This window comes from Equus asinus, chromosome 9 (genome assembly GCF_041296235.1).
Source record: "Equus asinus isolate D_3611 breed Donkey chromosome 9, EquAss-T2T_v2, whole genome shotgun sequence".
NCBI lineage: Eukaryota > Metazoa > Chordata > Mammalia > Perissodactyla > Equidae > Equus > Equus asinus.
In genome coordinates this window covers 25,106,097-25,122,335 of record NC_091798.1, presented here as the reverse complement: position 1 = coordinate 25,122,335, position 16,239 = coordinate 25,106,097, and the positions used below count along the sequence as shown (strand labels likewise).

Sequence of the window (16,239 nt, the reverse complement as noted above, 5' to 3'; positions counted from 1 at the left end):
AACTCGGGCTGTCTGGTTAGTATCTGTGATTTCACTGGAAGTAAGTTACACCTCAATAGACATATATGCATGTGTACATATGTCCATACCTACATATGTGAAGGCAATTGAGGTGCTTAGCAAAGTGCATAATAACCTTTAGCTATTATCATTATCATGCTTGTTTCTCGACACTTTGTTTAAAAAAAAAACCACAGCAAAACTAAAAATGAGATGAAGAGCATTTCCTTTAAGACCACAGTTTTCATTGTAAGCCCAGGTAATAGCTGAAGATCCTTGCCAAACACAATTGTCAAGGGAGACTACTGGGTCAATGCTAATTTTATGGAACTATTGAATCACTGTGGAAGGATGTGCCTAATTTGTTGTAGCTGTTTTTCATGATGCTGTAAAAATTTATGAGTTTCAGAGACATAGTCAAGACGGCTTATTACTTGGGGGAAAATGCCTAGACTTAGCATAACATGCATCCTGGCAGAAATACAGTAGTCGCTCAATAAGTATTTGATGAATTGACTTAAAATTAATATCCATGGTGAGAAATTCTAGCTAAAACTGTTACAAAAACACGTTTTTAATTAGTTATCATGCTGTTCTGACCAAGTATATACATATAAATGGAAGCATTTAATACAAAAATTGAGAGAACAGATTTTTCAGCCAGGCACTCTAGGTTCAAATTCTTGATATATCTTGATATATCTTTAACAAGCTGAGTGTCTTTAGATCGGTTACTTTACCTCTCTGTTTCTCAGTTGTCTCAACTGTAAAAAGGGGATAACAGCAGTACCTACCTCATAGTTATATGTCTGCAAGGATTATATGAGTTCAGCAAAGCATTTAGAACAGTGTCTGGCACATAGTAACCATTACACAAGTGTTTCTCATCAGTTTTGTATACTTCCTTTATGTTGGGAAATGGATAGTTTTGTTGTGATTTGCTTTGAGCATTGTTCAAAAAGCGTATGCATGGTGCTTGTCAAACAAGAGTTTAAGCTGCAAAGACTGAAGCCTGTAGTGTATGGGAAGCGTACTGGTTTTCAGTTTAGCTGACTTTGGTCTTGTCACTAACTTAGTCTGTGACCTTGACTAAGTCACTCCACCTCCCTCAACCTGGGTTTCTCATCTGTTAAATAACGGTTTGAATGTTTTATCGTTCATGTTCCCTTCAAGCTTGTGTCTCGTTCTCTGATCTTAAGTGTTTGAGTCATGTTCACTATTTTATTATACAACTTGATCTCTAAGTCACAGAAAAGCTGTAGTGGCTGGACTGCAATTCTCATTATCTGCTTCTGGTCAGAATCCTCCATGGGCATTCAGGAAGCACTGGCCTCGTACAACCCAGGGTAGCTGGTGTGCTGAAAAGGATCTGTTGCTCCTGTAAGAAAGCTGGCCACAGACAAGGCCATGGTGGGTAGATGCAGCATCCTCTGCATGTGAAAAAGACACTGTTAAATTTGACATCAGGTGGTTGAAATTATTTTTCCTGTTCAGTGGTGTTCAGTTTATACATTTTTTTCTGGTCCTCAACTTGCAACATCAAGGACCACATTTAAAATGATGTCTGAGTTTTATGCAGAACCAAGTCTTCAACGACTCTCAAGGTTCCTTCAAGTCTTGGTTCAGGAATTGCCTTCTCCAGGAGGTCACCCTGTCCCACACTTTTCAAATGTGAACCTTCTCTGCTCCCCAACCCCCAGCACTGCTGATCCCCTTTCTCCTGTCTCTTTTTTTTGGGGAAGTCTTTTCCCCGTAAGCACTCATTCTCTTGTAACGTAAGTTTCAAACACGGTTTTCACACTTGTTGTCTGTCTCTCCCATCACTGCCTCCTGCCACGGCCGTGAGGTTAGGGATCTGTGTTCTTGCTCATTGATGTATCCCGAAAGCCTTGAGTACTCCCATGAGAGGGCCCGAAGGAAAACACAGATTTTTCAGGTGGTGGCAGAGTTTATGGCCTTTTAAATGCATTCTACACTAAATGCACCTAGATGGTAATTATAAATACCTTGCATCTTATCCAGAGAAAGCCAAGCTTTTGTCTCATTCCACGTGTAACGGGAAGAAAATTGGGCCTGAGATTGAGTCCAGACCCTAACCAACTTACTAGTTAGGTACCCTTGAGAACATTCCTTTATTCCTTGGGACGTCAGTATCTCAATTTATAAAATAATTTTAATAATATTGATCTCCCAGAGTGTTGTCAGGAATGTATGAGCTCGTATATCTGCTAATGCTTAGTAAAAATAATTATGAATGTTTCACAAATATACCTCTGTCAGAAACTACCTCACCTGGCACCTCACACATCTAAATCTCTAGGACTGTAAGAATTACTGCTCATAATTATACTGAAGTATCTTCTAATTCACCAGAGATGAATATTTTAAATTTAAGGTATCTTGTACTTTGGAGGAGAACTTTGATAATAATATCTGTGAAAAACCATATGGATACACACATGCGTACACACACATAAATCTTGACGTAGCAATTCGGCTTCTCAGGGCTTCTCTGAAAGGTGTATTTGTATATACGTGAAACAAGTATCCTCCATTTCTGTGGCTTTAAATAATCCTCATACGCAGGAGACTTGAACATTTATTCTCTAAGCCCAGTCTTCCCCCTGAATTCCAGACTCATTTCGAAGTGCCTTTGTCACACCACCCCCGTGGATTCCTCTATGCATTTGAAAATCAACTTGACTGAACAGAGCTCTCTTTCTCCCTCCGCACACTCCATTTGCCTCCTGCCCAGGAGCCTACTGTTCCCCCAGTGTTCCCCGTCATGATAAATGACACCATCGTTCGCCTGGCTGTTCACGCCAGAACGTTGGCATTCTCCTTGACTCCTGTCCTTTTCTTGCACCCTGTGTATCAGGCAGCAGGGAATCCTGTTAGCTCTGCTTTCCAAACAGATTGCAAATACAGCAATTCACCACCTTCTCACTCACCTCTACCTTGTTCTGAGCTACTGTCACCTCTCTTAGGGCAATTGCAGTAGTCACAGGCCCCTGGTTTCTCCACTGGCATTCTCATACCCTGTAGTCTGTTCCTTAGAGAACAGCTGGAGTGATCCTGAGGTGAAAATCTGATGGTCTCACTCTCATGCCTTGGTTCTCTGATAGTTACTGCACCATCAGTATCATACCTAAGGTTTTTACTGCGTCTTGTAAGACCCAACGAGCACCCCTTCTGCCTGTGCCTCCAAGCTTAATTTCAAAGTCTCTCCCTCTTGTTCCCTCTGATCTAACCACACTGTCCTTCAAATGTGGCAAGTGAGTTCCCACCTCAGGGCCTTTGCACTTGCTGATACTGTTTCCTCTGACGGAAGAGCTGCCCCAAGATGTCCTCATGCTTTGCTCTCCTGCTTGTTGGTGTTTTGTTCTCAAATCTCTGCGCTAGAGGCTCTCCCTGACCGTCCTATAGACGGGAGCCCCCAACTCATTGCCTGTCTCCTCTGCCTTACTTTTTTCTTTACAAGACTTATTCCTAAGAATAAGTATGAAAAGTCCATGTTTGTTTGTTTATCAGTTTATCATTTCCTCCACTAGGTTGTAAGGTCCAAGAGGCAGGAAGTCTGGCTTTTTACTGCCAAATGGCTAGTGTCAGCACATGGTAATACCTGACATGTATTTATTTGTTTAAATAAGCGTTGGTAACAGAAAATTACCAGAAACAACCTCAATGTCATCCCTAAGAGTTGACTAAGTTAAATACCATGTTTCCATACAATCTAAAACTAACTTAAAAAAATAGTTTTCTGCATACTTTTATGGAACTATCACTAAGCTGTGTTAAGTGGACCAAATTAAATTTGCCGCAATAAAGAGCAAAAAAATATACCCTTCTTTGTGTAATAAAGAAAAATTTACACCTGTGTGTATGCATTGAATGTACACATTGAATAAAACCTGTATATATATTGAACGTTTCTATAAGGATAAGAAAAAGCTGGTAATAATTGCCTCTATGGAGGGCGCTAAAAGCATGAAACAAAAAGATTTTCTTAACTGTATGTTCTTTGGTGCTTTTAAATACATAGACTTGTTTAATTTTTTCAGTAAAAATTGATTACCACTCACATTTTCCAATTCTTAGAAAACTAAAATATGGCATACCTAACTTTAAAATTAATCCAAATATTTGTTTAAATAGAACATGCCGTTCCTGGACCATTTCACATAAACAGACACTTACTTTTCTGGATGAATTTTCCAAGAAAAAATATGTTGATTGTTATATCAAAACTGAAAGTGGTGAGTTTGTTACAGTTGTCTAAATTGTGCCAAATGTTAGCAATCCACGACTAATGCCTTGTGTGGATGGCTGAACGAAAACAAGCCTTGAAAGCAGATACTTTTAAATGAGAGACCTTAAAATTAACATGGCTAATGGAAAACTATTTACATGCCAAGATAATCCAAAATGACTCAGATTCCACAACAAACTGTAGAAACTGTAATGAGCCTGTGAGGGAACTCACGCCTGCTATTTACGTAAACTGGTTACAATCATACGTAGTGATGTAACTCATGTTTAGCTGTAAACATCCTGGAAATTTTCACATGCAGAGGCATCATCAACACGCTCTAGCTCATTTGATTTGTATCACCTGTCTTATTTCTAAATAAAATAATATAATTATTTTTATATACTTATTATATATAACTATAACCTTAACTATAGTTATAGTCTGGCTTTATTCTCTACTCTTTACCATAATCCATAAGGCACAATACAGTTGGTCCACAGCCTCTCTCTACGAGCACATCCCCCATCCTTTCCTCTGTGCTCATCCAGTGCTGACCCTGCCGGCCATCCTGTTTAACTTGAGTGTGCTCTTAAGGCCAAAATGCTTACTGTGTCCTCTGTTGGAAAATTTGTTCCTCTAGATCTCGCCTTAATTGTCACTTGGTCGGAATGGCCTTCTGTGACCAGTGTGGGTCACCATCTGTTCTCTATCACGACCCCCTCTTTGTTTCCTTCCTATCACCTAACTTTAGTTCTAAGGCTTTCATCCGTTTACTTGTTTATTGTCCATCTCTCCCATTAAAATACAAGCTTGAGGGAAGCAGAAGTAAGATCCTACTCAGCCTTTTGAAGACCTAGATCTTTCCAGGGTATATTGTGGTACCTGGCACATAATAGATGGTCAAAAAGATTTTTTTCTGGGGCCAGCCCCATTGCCAAGTGGTTAAGTTCACTCGCTCTGCTTCAGCTGCCCAGGGTTTCGCTGGTTCAGATCCTTGGTGCCGGCATGGCACTGCTCATCAGGCTACGCTGAGGTGGCATCCCATATGCCACAACTAGAAGGACCCACAACTAAAATAGACAACTATGTACTGGGGGGATTTGGGGAGAAAAAGCAAAAAAAAGTACATATATATTTTTTTCTGTTGAAAAAATAGATTGGGATTGGGGGTTTCCTTAATGTGCTGTGCCATGTTTCTTTCCCCCATGGTATGTAACTGTCCAGAGAATTGTGCTCATTTGCACTTTCTTATGAGAAATTCCCTTAGGGAACAAGATATCATGAAGCCTGGTAGGTGGAAGAGTCTAGCAATCATTAGTAAAATGCCTGTCAATGCCTCTTTGTTCTCAGCTCTGCCTTATTAGTAGAGTGGCTCATGACCCATAATGTTTTACAGGCTCAAAGAAGAATCGTCGGGAAACTGAATGGCACTGATGTGTCTTTAGAAAGTTTGCTGATTGATCTTTAATCATCCCTCAAAACATATTGCATTCTTCCACAGCGGATTGATAATGCAGACACTATAACTATTTTCTAGATATCTTTTATTTGGGGGGTAGGGAGGAAAACATTTGTTCTTCTCCTGAAGAAGAACTTTGCTGAAATGAAAGCCCTGAATGCAGACAGAACTTGACGGCTTCTAGCAGTATTAGACTACAATATGTGCTCAGCCTCACAAAGTATGCCAGTTGCATATATTTCCACCCCAAGAGCTTCCTTTATTTTTATATCACCTGGTGAAATGTAAGAAGGGGGACAATATAAGATTTTCTAGTAGCTATTTGATACTGACCGGATTTAGGAAGGGAAGTCAACATGGAACAAAATCTATGACCACTTGAGTATGATCAGGCCAGTTTCTGTGTTGAGATGTCAGGGGCTTGTCACAGAAGTAGGACTCATCACTCTGAAGTTCAGTGTAGGTGAGCTTCAGCTGGAAACATAACGCAACTTCCTTCATTACAGGAACAGCAGCTGCAGGGGCCAGGGACCACATAGGCTGGGCCTGGCTCAAGGATCTTTGTGAGGACTTCACAGTGAGCATCGGATGTGTACACGTCCCTCCCATGGAACCACAGGATATGATAGGATATTGCCTTGACTACTGGTAGTTCCTTCCTATCTAATGGCAAAGCCTGAAAAGTTTTATTTTATTCATTCTCTGGGAGATATAACTCTATTGCATTTTGTGTACAAGAAACAGATTATCTTTAAGTCAACTGGATTTGTTTATAAACAGGTGAACACTGAAAATAGCCTCGTGAAGGAGTAGAGTAAGGCTCTAGATTTAAGCCTACTTAACATCAGTATAATTGCATGTGCTTTTGGAAAGGGAGGTAAATTGCGTAAGTTTTCATTCCTTTACTTCTGATCTTATAGCTGTTTACTTATTACTAGAGGGTATGCTTTGTTACTTAGCATTGGCTGCATTTTTATTCGTTCACTGAACGAATATATGCTATTAAATGTATATACATATAATTATTCTATATATGTATAACTTCATATAACTACATACACGTATATATACACCATTGTTTAGGTGTTACCAGAGTTCAAAGAACGTTTAAGTACAAAGTTTTAACATATATTCAGGGAGATGACATGTATCAGTGTAAAATATGTTGTATAATAGTGTAAAGAAGTTCCCAAAGATTGATGGAAAGTACTACAGTCTTGTGATTGCCAAGAAAAGGATATATTTATATAGAGAGACTCCTTTTTAAAATTCACATGCTTGGTACACTCCTACAGAGGCAAGTAGGCCTCCTAGGGACCATGTTATACTGGCTGAGATTCATATTTGCTGAATTATTCACCTTTTGAGAGTTTTTTAATGCATGATTGATACAGAGGGAGGAAAAGAAAAAGATTGTTAATCATTATCACACAACAAATATTTATTCCACACCTCTTGTGGTCTGGGCACTGCTATACTATTAAAAATCAGTTGATCACTTCCTTGTTTTAAATTCTGCCGTAGGTTTTCACTGCCTTTTCAGTAAAGTGTGGTCTCCAAGCTCCAGCATCATCTGACTCCAGCCAATTTTTCAGCCTCATCTCCTGCCCATCTCCACTTCCCTCATTACAGCCGCTCACACAGACCTTGTCCACCCTGGGCCTTTGTCTTTGCTTTCTTTCCTCTACCGGGAACACTTTTTTACCTCAGCCTTCACCTTGCTGTCTTTTTCTTGTCCTTCAAGTCTCAGCTTAAATCTTACCTCCTCAGAGAGTTCTCTCTTGATGAATCTGTATAAAATGCCTTCCATCCTGTGATGCACTCTTCAACTTTACCAGACGCATTTCAGCATAGACACTTCACACAGTTCATTTTGTTTCTTTTTGTGTTTGCCATTCACTGTCCCCTACCACCCAGGCTGTGAGCTTCAGAAAGGCAAGGTTATTCTTGTTACTTGTGGTAGCTTGAGAACCTGTACAGTATATGGAATTTGATTGATGCTCAACAATTATTTGACGAGTGAGTAGACGGATGAGACATTTAGATAGGTCCCATTTGAGATGGAAACTGGAGTTAAGGTGAGAAGTAGAGTTTCATCCTCACAGAAGTGCAACATGAAGGTATGGCACTGAACACTGTCTCTGAGATGAAAGAGAGGGGAGACTAACTCATAATGTGCACTTGGAACAAAGAAGCAGAGAGGAGAGTTGGAAAAGACAGATAGTAATTAAAGATATAGAAAAGGAACCCTGGGCCTGCAGTGTCATGAATGCGAAAGGACAAAATTTCCAGTTGGGAGGGGGAAGTTGGCAATGCCCAAAGCTTCAGAAGTTCCAAGGAAAATGGGCATAAAGAAAAGTACATTGAATTTTGATCAAGGATATCACTAATGATGAGAATATAAGATTCCTAGAATTTTGCCAAGGATCTAGGAACCCTGGGAATCAATGAGAGTAAAATTAGGCAACATGTAGAGGAGATAATAAAGGTAAGCTGAGATTTTTTTTTCTTCTCGTGGCAGAAAAGATCTGCACACCTTTAAAAACCAAGACACCAAAGGCTGCAAAGAATGTGATATTCAATATTCTATTGAAATAATATTCTGCTGAGGAAGGATGATGAAAATGAAAGCTCCAGGGTAGGAATGCAGTAAAAATGTAAACGATACCAAAGTATGTTTTCAGGATATGGGAAGACGATGGGTGATCCAGTGAGAAAAAACACACGTGGAGGCAAAGATGGGCCAGGGATGCATCTCCATATTGGGTCTAAATTAGTGTTCTCAAAGCATAGTCCATAGGCCATTTGTAGCAGAACCAATTTTGTAAAAACACAGATTCCTGAGATGCACCCCCGACTTACTGAAATAGGATCTCTTGGTGTGAGGCCTAGAAATCTGCATTTGATCAATTTTCCGGAGTGATTCTTATGCATTCAAAACTATTAAAATTCCTCCCAGTGGAAAATTGAGCCCTGCACCTTGTATCGTGTTCAGGTTCAGCCGAGCAGTGATGTCTTGTGGCGGTGTTACACTGAGGTCTTGGTGTGTGCTTGGGGTCCACTATGGGAGGGACCAGAAGAGGATCCTGGTTTTGTGAGATTTGAAGTTTAAACAATTTATGGGGCTGTTTTAAGGACAAAAAACAAAAAAAAATCAGAAGTACAAACTTAAGTTAAAAACATGGATATGTACTTAGAATTAGAAAGGAAGTTAAATTATTAATTTTTAAAAGATGACATCATAAAATCCTGAAAAATAATATTAATAATTAACTATCTGACAAACTTTTTCTAAACTTTTGGCTGCATATCCTTTGATTGTCTCTTCATGTGACAGCTATTTGGCACTATCAGCTGCTGTATAGACAATAGAAAGATAATTGTTTCCTATGGCAGTTTCAGTAGAACTTTGTTTTTAATCATCGATGCTTGTGATGCGTAAAGCATGCAACTTTACGTACAGAATACAGACACACGGTGCACATTACCTGCAAACAGAAAGATTCCGATTAACGCTATTTTTTGATCTTCTCATAAAAAAAGAAAAACTGTGTGGAGAATTGATAAGTATATATGCTGAACTGCGTATATTCTTGACAGGAGAGAATTTCTGTTTTGACTAGATGTCAATGAGAATTGAATCCTACACTTGAAATTTTATATATCTGATGATTAGAAAACTTTCCCAACTAGCTTCTGGCTTCTCTACTACCCGGATATTTCTGATGCTGGCCATTGTAGGGCATGGTTACTTTGCAATGTGTCCTTTGGTCCTGTACCTTCATGATGTCTTGCTTGGTGAGGTGGTACCAAGGGTGGAAGCAGTATTCCTGGAAAACATTCCTACACCGGGAGAGCGAGCAATAATGTACCTCTACAGGGAAGTCTCTGCAAACCATATAAATATATCCCACTGCACCCAAAGAATATGAACCCCAATTCAACTTCCTGTTAGTTGGTCCTCCAAAATTCATGTAAATCTTCCAAAGCCACTCAACAGAAAGGGAAGTTAAAAAAGACAGGGTCTTAGCTAGTTGCCATTAAAACATTTACTTTAGTCAATTTTACAAAAATGTATGATGCTCCTCACATATTACTAGGGCCGCTCTCAGGACCCTGGAAGGGGTCTGCATGAGGGAGGACCTGCAACTTCAGCTTCGTTCCCTGGACAGCAAATTTCTGCCGGGAAGGATCAAAAAGAAACAGATTGGAGACTGTCTTTCCTCTTATGTTTTTATCAATTCAGCATGTTTCAATTTTTGACTAGAAAAATTAATGTTCTCAATATATCTAAATTTTCCCTTTCCATGCAGGATTATTGATACCAGATGTATCCATTACCTTATGTTGGGCTGGCAGCAATTCCTGTTGTAATGATTTGTACAAAATCTCTCCCTTCCTTCCCTGTTCTTTATTTTATTTATTTATTTATTTGCAGAGTTGTAGGCTGGAGTATTTTGTTTTTTGTGGTTCATTAATGCAGGTAGGGAGTATGGTGGAGATACCAGAGCCCTCATGACTTACAGAATAGGCCACTACGCCATGCATCAGAGGATCTGAGTTCTAATCCCCACGTGGCATCTAATTCACTGTGTAACTTGAAAGGGGCTACCTCCCCTTTGTGGCTTTGAGTTCCTCTGTTAGTCAGGAAAATCAGTGGTTTCTAGGACTCCTGGGTTCTACAGAGGTGACTCCAGGGTGGCCGGGTCCTTATTCCTGCCTTAAGCAGAGGGGCTCTGCATTTTTACTGTTTTTCCTTTTTTAAAAAAAAAAAATATTGACCCTGAGCTAACATCTGTTGCCAATCTTTCTCTGTTTTTTTTTTTCCTCCCCAAAGTCCCAGTACATAGTCGTATATCTTAGGTATAGGTCATTCTAGTTCTTCTATATGGGATGCCACCACAGCATGGCTTGACAAGTGATGTGTAGGTCTATACCCAGGATCTGAACCAGCGAACTCTGGGCTGCTGAAATGGAGCACACAAACTTAAGCACTCGGCACGGGGCTATCCCCCTAGGGAGCTTTTTAACAATTGGATTCTACTGCATAGTCAGGGTTAAGAGAGATTATTCTAGAGTAGTGCTATGCAACCTTGTTGATACTTTAGGATTATCTGGCAACCTTCTTAAAAATGCTGATGCCTGGGTCCTACCTTGTGGTTATTATTTAACTGACCTGAATATAGATGGTTTTAAAAGCTCCACAGGTGTCTCTCTGCATCCAAGATTGAGAACCCAACCCCTACTAGAGATAATCATTGCATTCTGTCAAGTTCTAACAATCTGTACATGAAAAAAAAGTGTGATATCCATATCCCCAGCCTTTTATAAATATTATTGAACATGTCATTTCTGTTTTATAGCTAAGTTATGTAACGCCATCTTTGGTTGGGGCAAATGTCAGAAGGCAACTAGTATGGTGGCCCTATCTCTAGTTTCTGTACACTCACTTGTGAAGAGTTTCTCACTGTTCATTATGCCTACAAGAGTCAAAGCCTGTTATTCTTGTCCTTGCCCTGCCCCAAACTCGGGACCTGTGCACAAGTGGGTCAACTTCTTTATGCTTAAATCAGTTCATTCACAAAATTAGTTAGATTGGAATCAAAAGAACTTGCAGATATGATTCTACAATTCTGTGATCATTTCCTTAACTTACAGAATATGATTCAATGGAAAGTCATAGATTAATTTCCTTCAGACTTATAAGAGATTCTTTTCCCTTTTAATTGATCTTGGTGTGTAAAAAAGGCCAGGGAGCTAAGAATTTCTTGTGTCCCCATGTTGTTACAACACAGCCTTGATGTACAGAGGAATTATAAGGAGCTGAGTAGTAAAACTGAAATTTTCTTATAACATAAAGCTCACTGATTGGCTGGGAACCCCGTGCTTTTGGAGCCTAAGTGAAAATTTGCAAGGAAACAAATAAGAACTTGCCCATGTGTTTGGCTTGGACTCTTGCACACCACCAGACAGCAGCAGAGCTCGTGGTAGACGAGAAATCATTCATTCACTTATCATTTATGCATTCATTGTTTTCACTCATTTATTGCACACACATATATTTAAACATATACTCATATGAGAAACTGATTTTGGCTCTGATTTGTGGTGGGAATGAGACAGATGTCATGCAGGCCTTCACTGAGCATTTTAGTTGACCATACATAAGAATTCACTTGTCTTTTCAAGTGGAATTCCATTGATGCCCAAAGGCTGTGTGTTCTCTGGGGGATTTTTAGATTTTATGTGTACATTTAAATGATTATCTAAAAACTATAAACTAATCATATTCTGAACCATCTGGAAGATGACCTAATAACCAAAGATGTGACTTTAGGGCCCACATTTTGTTTGTCACTATGATCACTTTGGCACCACATATCAGTAATTTAATTGCTATTGCCTAAGAAGAAAATAGCAGATGCGGGCCTTATTGTTAGGGAATGTGGTATGCCTACACAAGGGATGAATGAAATAAAAATCCCAAAATAAATGTCGCGCAGTAATCTGAATGGGGAAAGGCAGTAGGGGCTGTGATGTCACATGGCTCGTGGCAGAGTAGGGATGATAAACTCAGAAGATGCTGTGCTAAAGCCCTTGGTACCACATTATGCAGTTTAGTTTTAGCAAATCGTCATCCTTTGTGGTAGTCAATCATTTCCCTTCTTTTGGGGGGGTCATGTATCATAATGTTTTTTATTGAGGTATAATTGATTTATAACATTATGTTAGTTTCAGGTGTATGACATAATGATTCGATATTTGTATATATTGCAAAATGGCAACCACAATAAGTCTAGTTAACATCTGCCACTATATATAGTTAAAATTTTTTTTCTTATGATGAAAACTTTTAAGATCTACTCTCTTAGCAACTTTCAAACATGCAATACAGTACTATTAACTGTAGTCACCATGCTGTACATTACATCCCCATGACTGGCTTCTTTTATAACTGGAAGCTTGTACCTTTTGACCCCCTGCATCCATTTCACCTGCCCCCCACCCCATCCCTCATTTCTGGCAGCCACCAATCTGTTCTCTGTATCTGTGAGCTTGGTTTGGTTTTTTGTTGTTGTTTTGCTTTTTTTTTAGATTCCACAATGAGTGAGATCATACGGTATTTATCTTTCTCCGTCTGACTTACTTCATTTAGCAAAATGCCCTCAAGGTCCATCCATGCTATAACAGTTAATTTCCCATTTTAAATGATACACATTGGTGGTTTTGTTTGTATTTAATTTTAAAATTTGTTTTGGTTTTTGAATTTTATAGAAGTTATAAGTTTACTTAGATTTCTGTTGGTATCTAGTTAGTAGTACTAGTATAAAGATAATTTGTGTCAACAGTGGGGTTTGGGATGGCTTCCTGACTTTAAAGAGGATTGGGCACATTACTTAATATTAACAAATATTTTTCTAGTTTATTTCATTCTACTGTAATCAGTATTTAACTAGTTCATTCCTCCCATTAACCTGCAAACTCCTGAAAGATATGCTCATACCTTACTTGACTTCGAAACTCCTTTATGTTTATTAAATAAATGAGTTGATTGACAACAATTAGAATTGTGAAATCATAAAGAATAACTCAGAGAGTAGTGAGGTCTCTGTCAAGGGAGGTATTTAAGCATAAGTTATCACTTGTTGAAGACTCCTGAGGCTTAATCTATGTGCCCATCAAGAGCCCCCCAAAATGTTACTTTTGACACTGTAGGCAATGTAGAATGATTGCATTTGAGATTATTTTAACCTACAAATAAATTGCCTGAATAGTAGTATTATAGCACCAAGACGAACTGCTGAGGTCAATTTATTTTCTCAGACTAATTCTAAATTTTACCAGCAGGACTTTGATATATCTCTTAGTGTCTCCCTCACAAAGACGTTGGAATTCTAAGAATCATTTTGAAAATGGCTTCCTAGGAGTCCCTTTCCTCCTGTGCCATGTCTGTATGTGGATGTCTCCGTACACATCATGAAAGATGGTTGCGTAGAAGGAGATGGCTACAGCAAGCATCCGGAGGAGCCACTTGTGTCCACAGAACAGATTTTTAAAGTCGTCAGGAGGGTGGAAACCTACAGACAGCAGCCAGCCATATCTCTCCATCAGTTGATTTTTTTCCATTCTTTTTTTTTTTCTCTCTCTCTCAGCAGTTTAATGTGAGCGCTTCTCTCTCGCCTCATTTATTTCAGATGCCTCAGGAACAGTACACACACCACCGGAGCACCATGCCCAGCTCCGAGGGCCCACAGGTATACAAAGTGGGGATTTATGGCTGGCGGAAAAGATGCCTGTATTTCTTTGTCCTACTCCTGATGATTTTAATACTGGTGAACTTGGCCATGACCATCTGGATTCTCAAAGTCATGAACTTCACAATTGTAAGTAAAACCACACAGGTTTCTTTAGCTCTCTTTGGGGGGAAGGGAAAACGTGGGGCAAGAAGAAGGAATGTGGAAAAGTGATGGTAGTAGGATTCAAAATACCCCACAACCTGGTTCTAAACCATTTCTGTTCAGGTGACGTGGGGATTGACTTACATCTAATCTCAATTCTTCAGAGGCTGCTCATCCAATTTGGAGGCATTTCCCTCCTTTACGATCTCTTGTATGCTTTCCCTTCATCTTGATAACTATTTTTGTAGCCTGCAGTTTACAAACACTTTGAGTAAATAATAGAGGAGTAAACATGAGATAAATCCAAGGCATTAAGTTTTCCCAGATTTTAGTAGTGATTATGAAAAGTTTTGTGAGGTAGTAGATTGAAACATCTAAGTAAAACAAGGCTTTGGGGATTATCCAGGAATTTTAACTATCTTTACACACCTGGTAGCCCATTACTATGGTTAGTTACGAGTCTCCTCAATTTTTAGGATGGCAATTCTCTTTGCCACTGCATGGGTGGGTCGGAAATGAGAGGAGGGTAGCCATGTTTTGTATTTGAAGAGTTTGTGTTTATGCCTCTTTGAAGAAATTCTTGCTGTTGGTACTTAGGGCCACTATACAGACTGAATATTTACTTGCTGAAATTCAAATGAAAGAAAATCCTGGCAAAATGACTTCTGGAGTTATTCTGAAGTTTCTTTATAGAGATTCTGGTCTACACTAGCAATATAAGTAATTTCAGTTATTATTGAGGTCATAATGGGCAGTAATTTGCTGCCCTGAGAATACTTTCTTGTTCTGTTGTCAGAAGTAAGCAATTAGATTGGCAATAAAAATAAATCCTGTTTGGGGCCAAGCCAGTGTCATAGTGGTTAAGTTTACATGCTCCACTTCGGCAACCCAGGATTCATGGGTTCAGATCCCAGGCGTGGACGTACACCCCACTTATCAAGCCATGCTGTGGCGGTATCCCACATACTAAATAGAGGAAGATTGGTACAGATGTTAGCCAAGGGACAATCTTCCTCAAGCAAAAAGAGGAAGATTGACAGTAGATTTTAGCTCGGGGCCAATCTCCTTCACCAAAATAAATAAATAAATAAATAAATAAATAAATAAATCCTGTTTGATAAAGAAATGTGACTATAACCAATTAACAGTAAGATTTTTGTGTGAAAATACCAAATATGATAGTGGCTATTTGCCTTTTATGAATTATAAAGTTCATTTTGTCCTTAACACACTATACGTAGTCACACTTCCTTGTCTTGCCTTGGGCCATTTTTTCAGCTGGGGCTGCTTTTCTCAGTCTTCCCTGCCTGGTACAACTCCTCCTTGATGTTTCTGTAACTCCATTTCTGTATGTGTTATTCTACTTATCACTCTAGATAGTTTTTATGTGTGTTTCCCAGGCAGACTGAACTTTAAGAAGAGCGAGGGCTGAATCTTCTCTCTGTGCCTTAGTTCCTCACTCATGGGAGAGGATATTGGTGCATGGCTTAATTAGGAATCTATAAACCGAAATTAGAGATGCTGCCTCGGGCATCAGGATGGCTCACTTTATAATACTTTCAAAGTTAGGAAACTAATCAAAAATTACCTTTATTTTACAGATCACTTTCTTGAAGAAAAATAGTTCATTTCTTTTGAAAAATACAGAAAACTTCCATATTGTAATATTTAGTTTGGAAGATGATAGAGGTCAGTTTCCATGGGATTGTAGAGGTCTAAGGTAATATGTTCTAGAATATGGGAGCACATTAGCTGCTGTTTCTGAATCAGACTCAGTAAACACCTTTTGAACTTGGACTCACTTTCTTTAGACACAAGCAGAATTCAGAGAAGTGTTTTAAGTGGAAGAGAAAGATGTGATCGGATTTGTAGTCTAGAAGCTTGCTCAGGTGAGGATGCAATAGAATGCGGAAAGCTGCTCAGAGCTTAGGGCTTTAAAGGATATCCTGGATCCATTGAAATTAAGTCTAAGTAACCACAATTGCCATCTGTTGATATGCATGTCATATGATGTTTTTATTTTGTATTTCACAAACTTGTAAAGTGGAAGTGCTTCTGTATTGCAATATTAAGTAGGAGAAGGCTGAAGCTTGGGCAGTAGACTGGAGGATAAAGATTCAAAGGACATT

General features: G+C 39.1%; 1 protein-coding gene across 3 annotated transcripts in view; it reads left to right on the top strand.

Annotated features, from left to right (window-relative positions):
* SGCD (sarcoglycan delta) overlaps nucleotides 1-16,239 on the top strand; it is an 894,446-nt gene that overhangs the window by 531,103 nt on the left and 347,104 nt on the right. For all 3 annotated transcript variants that reach the window (XM_070517163.1, XM_070517164.1, XM_014842696.3), the window contains one exon: nucleotides 13,907-14,095. In XM_070517163.1, coding sequence (XP_070373264.1) covers nucleotides 13,907-14,095 — 189 coding nt within the window. The remainder of the gene's footprint in view (nucleotides 1-13,906; nucleotides 14,096-16,239) is intronic.